The sequence below is a fragment of the Macaca fascicularis genome, chromosome X (genome assembly GCF_037993035.2).
Source record: "Macaca fascicularis isolate 582-1 chromosome X, T2T-MFA8v1.1".
Lineage (NCBI taxonomy): Eukaryota > Metazoa > Chordata > Mammalia > Primates > Cercopithecidae > Macaca > Macaca fascicularis.
In genome coordinates, this window is record NC_088395.1 from 126,520,598 (window position 1) to 126,533,624 (window position 13,027).

The 13,027-nt window shown below is 38.4% G+C and overlaps 1 protein-coding gene across 3 annotated transcripts in view; it reads right to left on the reverse strand.

Moving 5' to 3' along the window:
• LOC102141965 (putative uncharacterized protein CXorf42) overlaps positions 1 to 7,742 on the reverse strand; it is a 103,415-nt gene extending 95,673 nt beyond the window's left edge. Inside the window, exons 1-3 of one of the 3 annotated variants that reach the window (XM_065538582.2) lie at positions 7,276 to 7,742; positions 2,957 to 3,027; positions 840 to 2,775 (exon numbers count right to left, since the gene is read on the reverse strand). In XM_065538582.2, coding sequence (XP_065394654.1) covers positions 2,765 to 2,775; positions 2,957 to 3,027; positions 7,276 to 7,634 — 441 coding nt within the window. In that variant the 5' untranslated portion in view covers positions 7,635 to 7,742 and the 3' untranslated portion in view covers positions 840 to 2,764. Of the gene's footprint in view, positions 1 to 839; positions 3,028 to 7,275 lie in introns of those variants that run through there. The other 2 variants (XM_045384448.3, XM_074029898.1) reach the window with 2 other exon arrangements.
• Positions 7,743 to 13,027: the final 5,285 nt, after the last annotated feature.

Consider the following 13,027-nt stretch of genomic DNA (forward strand, 5'->3'; position numbering starts at 1 on the left):
ATTTAAAAATGGAGTGTGATGAGAGTTGAGGAGTTATTGTTAATTTTTTTAGGCATGATAATGGTATTGTAGTTATGTTTTTAGAAAAAGAATGTGCATCTGATATGATATGCCTCTGTCCCCCCCCAAATCTCATCTTGTATTGTAATCCCCACATGTCAATACAAGTGGAGGGGTCTGTTGGGAGGTAATTGAATGGATGGGTTTCTCCCATGCTGTTGTCATGATACTGAGTGAGTTTTCATGAGATTTGGTTGTCTGTTAAGTGTCTGGTGCTTCCCCATCTCACTCTCTCTCCTGCTCCCATGTCAGATGTGCCTTGCTTCCCCTTTGGCTTCCACCATGATTGTAAATTTCCTGAGGCCTCCCATGCCATGCAGAACTATGAACCAATTACACCTCTTTTCTTTATAAATTACCCAGTCTCAAGTATGTCTTTATAGCAGTGTGAAAACAGACTAATACACTGTCTTTTAGAGAAACATGCTGAATTGTTTATAAATGACATTATACCTGGGATTGGTTTCAAATTAATTAGGGGGCAGTGGCAATTTCTCACAAGTTGTTAATTGTTCAAGCTGGGTACTAGGTGCCTGAGGGATCATTATACCATTCTATGTATGTTTATACACATTTGACCTTTTCCATAATAAAAATTAAAGAAAAAAATCTGGCCATCTGTTTCTTTTCCTTTTTCTTAGCTGTCTTTGCTCTCATTTTTGTGTCTTCATCTGCAAATTAAAACACATTATAATTTTGAAAAAGTTACCTTTAAAACCTCAATACTTTTGAGTAAATATATATGCTTTTGCTGTCTCTCATTTGTTGTTACACAGAAATTTATTCATTCAAACATTTATTACTATTGTCAGGAACTGTGCTAGGCACTGGGGATATATACATTATTAAAGTCACATTAGGTATTAGATGATATGAGAAATTAATGTTAATTTTTTCATAAGTTAATGGTATTATGGTTAAGAAATATCATTTTAAAGAGATGCATAGAAATATTTTGTATTGAAGTGTGATGACATTTGTAATTTACTTTGAATACCTTAGTGAAAAATCTATATTTGAAGCAAACATATCAAAATGCTAACAAATGTTAAACCTGAGTACTAAAGTATATAGTATTAATTACACTATTCCCTTTACTTTTCTGAACATTTGAAGATTTTCATGATAAAAAGGGAAAGAAAACTACGTGTGTGTTGGAGTGGGGAAGGAGAACGCTTTCTAGGAGCTCAGTCTAATGGAGGAGACAAATAGGTAAAGAGATTGATACAATCCAGAGTGACAGAAGCTTGGGTTGCTCTGGACACACAGAGGAGTCTCAAAATCAGACTGATTGGAGGAGGGTGGTTGAGGAATGGTTGACCAGGAAAGGTGGCTCTTAGAGTAGTTATTTGATTACAAAAGTACTGCATGCCCATTGTTGCAATGAGTAAGCCAAGCTTGTTGGAAAAAGAGACTGGTATTGTAGGCAGAGGGCCTCTCTACCAAGTAATAGAGTCAATAGAAAGAACATAGAATACTGAGGAAACAGAAAGCAGTTCTAGCCTGGGCAACACAGCATGACCCCACCTCTACAATTTTTTTTAAAAAAATAGCTGGGCATGGTGGCGCCCGCCTGTGGTCACAGCTACTCGGAAGGCTGAGGCAGGAGAATCACTTGAACCCTGGAGGTGGAGGTTGCAGTGAACAGAGATCGAGCCACTGCCCTTCAGCCTGGGTGACAGAGGGAGGCCCAAGGAAGGAAGGAAGGAAGGAAGGAAGGAAGGAAGGAAGGAAGGAAGGAAGGAAGGAAGGAAGTTAGTTTTCAGGCTACAGAGTATGGTGCAAGAAAGAGTGACAGGGTATATGTGATTAGAGAAGGATCAGTCAGGGTCTGAACTTTACCCTGAGGGCTATGGAGAACTATTGAAGGATTTTGAGTATGAGACTGACATGCTTAGATGTGTGCTTTAAGAAAGTTTGGTTTTCCAGCAGCAAGGAAGTAAAGTGACATTGGGGACCAGGAAACTGGGGCAATATCAGAGGAAGCAGAGCCTTTGTGGAATATGCCAACCAAGAAGAAGAACCCTCTGGTCAATTATTAGCCAGGAGAGGGCATAAAAAAGGTGGCTTTTTGTGATGCACTACCCCAGATGGGGTGCCTTCCATAAATTGGCAGCCAGTCTAAAGGGAGTGCCTTTTTGGAAACTGTACAGCAGTGCCCACTGGGCATGAGATTTACACCAAAAAGCCCTTCCACTGGGCTGATGCAGCCCTGTAAGGCTTACTTTGGTACAGCCCAATCCCCTGACGTGGTCTGGTGCCACGTGCTTTGTACAACTATGCACAACCAATCTGGAGTCAAATTGCTTAGGTTTGAATCCCAACTGTGTGACCTTGGGGATAGTACTTATAACCTGCTCTGTCGCCATTTCCTCATCTATAAGAAGTACCCTACAGTTATTTATGGATTAGATGGCAATAAATGAATATAAAGCACTTATGGGGATGCCTAGCACAAGGTTAGCAAGTGTTCAAAAACTCTTCAGTATTATTATTATTGTTTTCAGGAACCTTCTTCTAAAATAAGTTTTAAGAAATAAAACTAGTTTTGAAGCAAGGCTTGCAGGACGCTGTTGGCTTTCTTACCACTAGAGTCTGTTTCAGAATCAGAGTCACTGTCGCTATCTTCAGAATACTTCTTGTGTTTTCTTTTCGATAAATTTTTTTTTCTTCCTTTCTTGGACCTTTCACTTGAATGACTAGACTACTTTTTTTCTATAAAAAATACAAATAAAAAAGTAACTTCTAAAAAAGTATTTCTGATTATCAATCTTACTACATTTGAAATACTGAAAAGGAATAGATGATAGGCAATCTGAATAAAAGTAAAGTCTAATGTTCAACTATTTATAAACATTTTTTAACTTCTCAAGAAAGGTCTGTATCTTAAAAATACCTTCTGATGTAGAAACTGAAGTAGTACATTTCTTTGGCTCTTCATTCTCTACTTGCATATGTTCAGCAGAGCTGAATTTAAAGAAAATGGTTATAAGAATTAGAAAAGTGATGAAATATGGACCATAGAGTATAAAAACATAAACTTAAAACTTTTCAGCAACAATGACAATTGTCCAAGAACCATTAAAAACAAGCATTGGATTGCTTTCATAAGAATACAGTTCATGTCTGTAATCCCAGCACTTTGGGAAGCCAAGGTGGGAGGATCACTTGAGTCCCAGAGTTCAAGACCAGCCTACGCAAAATAGCAAGACCCTATCTATACAAAACATTTAAAACATTAGCCAGGTATGGTGGTGCTTGCCTGTAGTCCCAGTTACTCAGGAGGCTGAGGTGGGAGGATCACTTGAGCCTGGGATGTCAAGGCTGCAGTGAGCCATGATCATGCCATTGCACTCCAGCCTGGGTGACAGAGCAAGACTGCCAAAAAAAAAAAAAAAAAAAAAGAAAAAAAAGAAAAAACCACAGTTCAAGGGTCTGCCACCTTCATAATAATAAAATAACTTACATTTGCACAATGCTTTGTAGATTGCAAGCACTATTCAAACTAAAAGCAGCATGGAGGATTTATATTTTCAGAAGAAACCACAGGGCAAAAATCGAGAAATCAGAATCAGAAGGAAAGATGAAAGAAACTGTATATAAGAAGTCTGAGGAAGATATCATAATTTTATTCTAAGCATGTGAAAAAGAAGTGGTAGAGCAGCAACTGTTCTGTCTCCTCAGAGCAAGAAGACCCTAAGAAGCTACAATCTAAAGAGATTTGGGGGACACATGTTCTCAGGACCTGAGGCTACGTCATGGTAAAAAATTGTGTGTGTGTGCGTGTGTGTGTGTATATATATAAACATATATATAATATATAATATATATTATATTTATATAACATATAAGTATATATTATATATTATTATATATTATATTTATATATATTTGTTTTATTGCAGATAATTCTGAAAATAAGTATTATTAAAGTTTTACAGTAGGCTTGACATGGTGGCTCATACTTATAATCTCAGCATTTTGGGAGGCCAAAGCACAAGAACAGCTTGAGCCCAGGAATTCAAGACCAGTCTGGGCAACATAGTGAGACCCTTCTATACAAAAAATTTAAAAATTAGCGAGGTGTGGTGGTGTGCACCTGTAGTCCCAGTTACTCGAGAGGCTGGGGCAGGAGGATCACTTGAGCCGGGAAGGTCAAGGCTGCAGTGAGCCATGATCATGCCACTGCACTCTAGCCTGGGTGACAGAGTGAGACCCCACATCAGAAAGAAAGAAAGAGAGAAAGAAAGCAAATAAATCAATAAATAAAGTTCTATAATACTTTAGAAAGGGACCTTCTATATTATATAATCTTTCCCTTTGAAGATCACATCTGCAATAATTTAGGTATTGCCTAGAAAATTATTTTTGGTGTTCCTTCTGACACTAATTCTATGAGTTCCAGTCCTTTAAGCATTTCCCAAGGGTATCTATAAGAATACACTTCAGATAATAATGCTTTATCACCTTGTCACAAATTACAGGTTTACCTGTGAAGCACATTGCCTCAACTCAACCTAAACACAGAAATAGATGAGAGGGAAGAAGAAACTTATGAGCAACACCAAAGAGAAAAGAAATAAGCAAAAAAAAAAAAAAAAAAAAAAAGGATTAATATTTCACATAGTATTGGATACAGAAAAATTAACTAAACCAAACTACACTGGCATCTTCATTTTTTAAAAATCGCTGTGTAATACTATTATCTGGAATGCAATCTGCTCCTGGGTTGAGGAAAAAAATCAAAATATAAATGTATTATCTGTTTTAACACTGAACTCTTCTATTAATAGGAAATTAGCACTCCATGAATAAAATTTAAAGAAAACAATTAGCATGCTAAAATCCATGAGCAAAATGTTTTAATTCTTAGGTATGTTAGACTCCCTTTAGTTCCTTCTAAAAAAAAAGTACCTTACCTATCTATTCTTTGGAGGACATTAATTTTTTTTTGTATTATAACATTTGTCATTTATTGTTTTAATTTTTGCTGTTACTCATAAACTAAAAAAAGAAAACTAAGAGAGGTTCAATTTCCCCAAAGTTTAGCTGCTTTCATCTATAAAAATCCTTATAAAAGAAATATATTTGATTTCATTGCTTGAATAAATTGTTTTTACTTCTTTATTCAGGGAAAAGCTATTATAAGTATACAGAGTTAGACTCAGAGGGTTTCCCATTTCAAGAGCAGGCAATCTAAAAGTAAACATACGTCTAACGGTTCTTGGAATATGAGTATAGGGACCAAGGATGCCTGTCAGACTATAAAGACACACAGTCTTTGTGGTGTGAGGCACAAAATTAAGGCCCAATATTGTGGACTACCTTGGCAATTGGGGAAACCAGGAGGGCTCCCAATAGCCTAACCGCGAATTCCCCTCTCCATTCTGCGCCTGCAAATAAGGTCCCCTAGCCAAATGACCCCGCTTCTCAAAGAGACCAGACGCAGTTCCATCTTATCTCTGGGTAGCAGATTTTAGTACACTGTCAGCCTGTGGAATTATTCAAACAAGCCAATTATATCCTTCCAAGGGGAAGCAGGTATTACCTCAATTTCTTGATACTACAAAGTCTACCTCCCACAGCCCCTGATTATTCACTGTCTTACCAACAGCAACCTCGGTGTGGCCCTTCGTGGCACACTGTGTTCTCTCCCATTCCAGCTGTGAATATATGTGATTAGTAAACCGCTGTTGATCTCATCTGTCCTGTGTTCAGCTACTCCATAACACAAAGGGTGGGAATCCTTCCCTCATCAACCTGGTGAAGAGCAGATGATTGTAACAGTCCCTGCTGCTACCTGGTTTTATCTGTGCCTTAAGATAAATTATTTATCTTCTATGTGCACAAATGCAAATTTTACCCAAGTTGTTCTTACATCTTTTGGTTAGGATTCTAAAATAAGAAGTTTTTTTGATTGACACAAACTGGGAGGACCTTTCTATCCCAAAGGCAGGAGGGTTCCTCAGAGGAAAAGTGCAGTAGTTTCACTCACCTCTCCCACATGGGCAAAAAATGTGTATCTCCAACCTAACTCAGGACTGTTTTTACTGCTTCTGCTCCCAGGCATGAAACCCTAATAGCCAACACCTGTGAAATGTTTATTATGTTCAAGGCACTAAATCATTACAATAACCCTAAAAACGTCAGTACTATTTGTATCCCCCTTTTACAGCTGAAAAAAAAAATGAAGCTTGGAGAGGTTACCAAGGTCACACAGGTATTAAGTGGCAAAGTAAGGCTTACAAACTCAGAAAGTCTCAATCCAGAAGCAGTCCTTCTCATCACTATGCTTTATTATATCCCACTAGTGGAAGAAAAAGACTAATCAAGACATCTCCCAACTGCTGGAATTTCAATCTATCCCTCAATACCTGCAACGTTTTTAAATTTCTCATTTTTTAACTGTAGTGCATGTAAGGCACTCAGTATAGTACCTGAAACACTCAATAAACATTTGATATGAGTACCTACACAGCAATAATTATAACTATTTTCCTTCTCAAACCATCTACTTCACACTCCAATATTCACTCTCATTAGAGGAAAACTCATCTCACTCTCCTCTCATTCTTCAGGGTCAAGATTGAGACCACTTAAGACATTCCTCAAGGTAAATCTGCAGTTTAGCACATCACTTTGCCTACATTCATCCAATTATCTCGTCTCAGAGGAAGGTATTCTCCTTTCCAATTTAAACCCTTAAGCTCAACCCTTTCCAACTCCCTACAAGGAATTTCCACTTAGTCTGTTAGGATCTCAAACCGATAATTCACTCAACACACAACACATTCAGTAGGTTGAGCCCCTACTAAGTGCCAGGCATTGCAAATTCTGTAATGAATAAAATAGGGGTCCTGGTTTTCCACGAGCTCAGTCTAGTGGAGAATAAAAATATGTTCACGAATGATAACACAAAACAAATGCTATACGTAGGTCTGTGACCCTTAGCCGTGTCTGCCCCGAGATGAGAGGCGAAAGAGGGTGGAGGGAGACCGGGACACCCTACAAAGAGGCCCAAGGATGAGTAAGAATGTAAAAGAGAAGGGCGAAAAAGGAGCTGCCGTGGATAGATTGCGGAAAAGGATGAAAATGGGCGCAGTGAAAGTAGAAGGAGCGAAATGCAAATGGTCAGAAGCGGGCTGAAAGATGAAGCGGACTCGCTGAAGGCAAGCGGGCCTCTTAGAGCGAAGGTGCGGCCATGATATCACTCACCTCTGCCACGGGCTCACCTCCCTGTCCTCGTCCCGCAGGAGCGTGAGTAGTTGCCGCAATAGGCGCACGAGGAGGCAGAAGCGAAAGTCATGCCCCGCGGCGCAGAGAGCCGCTCTTGAGAATGGGACCACAAGTGGGAGCAGCAGGGCTGGTTTTGGGAGCCCTGACTGAGCCCATTCCATTCCCCAGTCAGAGAGCAAGCGTTCCAGCGAGAGCTGCTTCCCAGCGGAGAATGGGAGGCTTTGCTGGCCTTGGGGCTCTTGGACGAACTGCAACACATCCTCCCCGGAGCCCGAGGCCTCCCTCTTGGCACTACAGAACAGGACACTGGAGCTACTGCAGCTTCGAAAACGGCACATTCTCAGGAGCCTCAGCAGTATCCGTTGTCTTTGCTCCAAAAACCAAGCCCGCGCAACCGCTGGGAGCAAAGGAAACCATGGGAACTATCGCGAGTACGTTGGCAAAACATTTCCCCAGGTCTGTGTGGCCAAAGTGAAGAGGTGTGTGTCTTGGTGTAAATAAACCTCCACTGCAACCGATTTCGCTCATTCTTTGGTTCCGCGTTGAGGCTCGCCAGGGTCTAAATCCGCATGGAGACCACGTCTTCCTTAGGCTCCTACTTGAAAAAACTGAAGGGCAGGACGACAGGCCACTGGAGACATTTCACAGAATGGTCATATCAACAACATAGTCAATTCTGTTCGTGTATAGGTGCTTTCCGTGAGTGTGCGTATTACATGCTCTATAACATTGGGCGCACTCTGTGTCGTGTGTATAAATTATGTACATTTGGTTATGTGTGTATATATGTACATATATAATAAATAGGACTGGCTCAAACAGATTCACATATTTTTTCAGTCTATTTGAATTAAAAGAAAAATCTGAGATGGGAAGAAAAGGGACAAAGTATTCAAAGTATTTCGTACACAACTTAAAGTGTGTTTATTTCAGTGTTGTCAGATTTATTAATAGCAAAAAGAAATATACAGTAGGCCCACTTATCTTTGAATTTCAAATAAAGAATAATGTTTTAGTATAAGTATGTTCCATACAATAATACAATAGAAAGTGACTACTTTCTATTAAAGATGAGGTGATAGCCAATGTTGTACTTCTTCCTTCCTCTCCCACTACTTCTAAAATTTGTTTCTTATATTCTTTTTTGTTTGCTTGTTTTGTTTTGTTTTGTTTTGAGACGGAGTCTCACTATGTCACCCAGTCTGGAATGCAATGGTGCGATCTCAGCTCACTGCAACCTCCACCTCCTGGGTTCAAGTGATTCTCCTGCCTCAGCCTCCCAAGTCGCTGGGATTACAGGTGCCCGCCACCAAACTCGGCTAATTTGTGTATTTTTAGTAGAGATGGGGTTTCATCACGTTGGCCCAGCTGGTCTCGAACTCCTGACCTCAGGTGATCCTCCCACCTCAGCCTCCCAAAGTGCTGGGATTACATGCATGAGCCACTGCCCCCAGCCTTGTTCCTTATATTCTAAGGCTTTTTGCTTGCTGTTTGAGAAAGGGAAGTGGGAGCAGCTCCTGATATCCACAAACTGACCTCGCACTTACAATTAGGCATGTTCTTCTCTTGTTGAACATAAACTCACAAAACGCCAACCCAAGACAAGATCACTGGGAGCCTGACCAAGTGAGACAAAACAAGACCACTTCATAAGCTTGTGCAAGCGCGGACAAAAACAAGTTCACTGTGACACCCAGAAAACACCAAACACCCCCTCTTGGCCAAGATAGGTCACTGCTACTTAGCCAGTTAATGTACATCTTTATCCTCCCTCTAGTCTGCCCTCCCTATAAATAAGATTTATTGAAATGTGCAATCATACAATTGCCCCTGCTTTCTGATGGATCTGAGATGGAACTCCTGCTTCCTAGACCTTCCCCCAAATTGTCCAAATTCTATAATAGGTTCGTTCTAACAACTTCTTACTAAAACACATCATAGTTACCTATAGTGTGTGTTGTCCCTCCCTGGACTAAGAGTAATAAATCCAATTTGTCAACTATGGGTATGTTTCTGGTAGTCTGTGGTTGAAGGGCATTGACACATTCCACTGCCTAAAATGTTCTTCCCCAGATATTTATATGGCCCTTTACCTTAGTTCATTCCATTCTTTGCCCATACATCATCTTTTCAGAGAAGCTGTCCCTGACCACACAATTTACAATAACACCCTCATCATCCTCTATCCCTTTACTCTATTTTTCTTCATAGCACTTACTACTTTCTGATATTGTATTATATATTTAGATTATATATACACAAATGTTGATTGTATGTCTCTTCCATTATAATGTAAGTTCCATGAAGACCAATATTTCAACTTGATAATAATTATATCCACAGTGCCTACAACATTGCCTGGCACAAAGTAAGCACCAAATGATATATATTTAATATGTATTGAAAAAATGAATGAAGTTTACAGTGTTGGGGTTTATAAGTTTCATTGTCACATAGTCATAATCAATCTGTTGTTTGGGCTTAGTCTTCCACTTAAATAAATTGGCTTACTGCAAAATCTCCATTCTTAATTCTTTATTTGGACTCATTTCTTATTTGATTTGACTTCATATATTGCCAAGTAATTTTTCACAAATGACTCATGGGTAGTATATTCCCTCAATTTTGTTCAAGTTTGGAATAAGCCGTGTGTTGCTTTTTTTGGTAGATTGTATTATTGTTAGCAATTATCAACTCCTCCTTTTCCAGTAGGAGAGTTATATATCCCTATCCAATTGACTTTGGAAAGTTTTAAGAAAAAAGGGCAATAGGCAGTATTAGACAGGTCACTTAAAGAGAGAGTTGTTGGGATGAAACAGAAAAGGGGATAGTGGTGAAAAAGCAACATATATTTGGCACTTATTGGGTTCCAGACACTCATTCATTCAGCATTAAGCAACCATCTCCATCTACAATTTGTTGGGCCAAGGGATGCTTCACAAATAAGTTAATACTTGAGATGGGTTTTTATGGAAGACCAGGCACTTACCAGGAATTAACCAGACAACATGTTAAGCGAGATGCGGCTATGAAGGAAATGACTATTCCAAGCTCAGGGCTCCAGGCTCAGACTTGAAGGCAGTAAATTGCATGGCATATTCTGGAAACTGTGAGCAGTTTGACACTATGCGTAGTTAATTCATTTAATCCTCAAAGTGACTCTGTGGGAAGGTATTATTATCCCTATTTTACAGATGAAGAATCAGGCTCAAGATCAAAGAGCTAGTAAGTGGCAGTATCAGAATTCCAATCCACTCACATCTTCTCCTTAAGATTTTGTTTCTTCCACTCTACCTTACTAGGGTTTCTGCAGATCCCATGGAGTGACCTTACCAAATCTGTATCCATAAGCATAACATATAGGAAGGGCTCTAAGACTGAATGAGTGTCACTTTATCTTTTGTCATCAATTAATATATATTAAGCACCCACAAGATTGTTGGCATTTTAACACAGGACAGGACAGTTACTACCCTCATGGAATTCATAATCAAATTCAAAAGGCAAGCAAACACTGACAATATGGCTATAAAACCTAACTCATTCCATTTTCAGCCAATGAAACCTTTCTAGAATGTGAAACAATTGATACCTCCAAATCCATTTGATATAGGTTGTTCTCTGACCTCGGGTGATCCTCCCACCTAAGCCTCCCAAAATGAGTTGTTGTTGTTTGAAGTAGGGTTCAAACTACGGAGTTGTTTGAAGTAGGGTTAAGCCCTCCAGATTAAAAACAAAAGTAAAAGTAAAATAACTAGTTGAGAAACAGAAAATTAATTAAACTTTCCGGTGACCCTGTCCCAAAGATGATTATTAAGGCCACTCAGGCTTCTTGGTCTGTTCTGCTTTCCTACAAATAAAATTCCTTTCCTGATCATTGGATCCCCTTTCATTATAGGTAGCTTTTAAACTTGTTTAGTTTTAGCTTGGTTAGGGGGTGAGAGATACAGCAAGAAGGGAAGAGAAGGTTTGCTGTGCTTTGAATGAACAGGTTTCATCATATGTCAGTTGGTCTTCCAAACTTTTAAAACACTTTCAGGAAAGTGACAAAGGCAAGGTAATTCTGTTGCCAGCCTCAGTGATGTAAATGCTGGTGCAAAATAAATTGTATTGTGCCTTCCAATTTACTGACAGGTGACCAACAAACATGACATCTAGAGTGGCATCTATTGCCACTGTAATCTGTATTTCAAAGATACGTCTTATTTTAGTTTACATCAATGAAGCCCCTGAAAGATAAATAGATCCTAAACTTTCAAGAAATACCTGGTTCTAATTACTAAGATTTTTTTTTTTTACTACTAAGTTTTGGGGAGGATAACTCAGAAAAAATGGTTATTAAGTACTCAGTTGCCAGGAAAAATACTAATCTGCCTTAGTTTACTTTACAACAGCATACTTCTATTTGCCGTGAAATATCTTTATAGTAAATAATGAAACTTTCATAATGTTAAGTCCTAATAAAAAATCAATAATGCAATAATTCCCACATAGTTTGCTTTCCCACAATAAAAAATCTTGGAGAAGAGCTTAAGGAATTGCATATTTCCATGTGAAATACAGCTATATTATACCACTTTGATGTTTTATTATACCATGTGGCTTTACTTTATTGAGGAGGATGAAGAATAGATTAGGGATGGGTAGATGATGACATCCATGTCTGATTTCCTGTCAGAGAAAATTAGATATAGTTAGATCTGTTTTCAGTCTAATATCCTGATGGACATTTTCAGCAAAATTTTTTTTTAGGAAAGAAGCACAGGAATTCTACTGCAAGGTATTGATAGGTACAAATTTAAGATTTTTGGAAATGAATGCAGTATTATCCTATAAATATCTTTTTAAAAAGATAAGGAAGGTAGTGAATGGCCTTAATTATGGCAGAAAAAAGTTACTATTTGGTTCCTTGGTTGAAGATATGATCAATAACCAGCCTAAAAGGGAAATATTTTGCTCTCCAAACACCCATCCTGTTGTTTCATTCATTATGGTACTCAGTTGGAAGGGTATTAGCAGAGGATTTTAAAAAATTATGTAACTCACAATGTATTTTTTCAGTCATTAATCACTGAACACTTACTATGTGTCAGACACTAAAGCCCTCTGAAGATGAAATGCTATGGAAATAGTAATAATAAAAAATTAAAATAGTAATAAAAAATTAAAAATGCAAGTGTTAATATTATTAATCTTTCAAGATACAGGTCAAATGACAGCACTCGATTTGCTATTCTCTTCTCTGCTTCTACACCTTGTACAAATATTTTTGTACATGTTTGTGTACCTACCTACTGAGCTCCCTAAAGAGGTAGAGACCTTTGGGTTATTCATTTTTGTATTCTCGAGAGCCTAACATAGGGTTTTTGCTACAGATCAAGCAAGGGGTTAGTAAATGCTAGTTGAAATGAGGGAATTAACACAGTACTGCATCATTTAGTATTCAATTAAGAAGACAGTTGTCCAAACACTAAATTTCTTTCTTAAAAGTAGTTAATGTAATGTAGTTGCTGTCTTGTTATCCCAGAACTTGAATTACCATAAGAAGTTGTTAATTCATATTTGATTGTATGTATTCTATTTCAAGATGGTTTATCATGTAGCAAACAGTCTAATAGAGCAGATTCAAATTTGCAAAAGAAATGAAACCTGTATAGTCTCTAAAAGTTTGTAGGCCCTAGAAGTTCACATTGAATTTCGATGAAAACGACTCGCGTCCCTTCCATCCAAT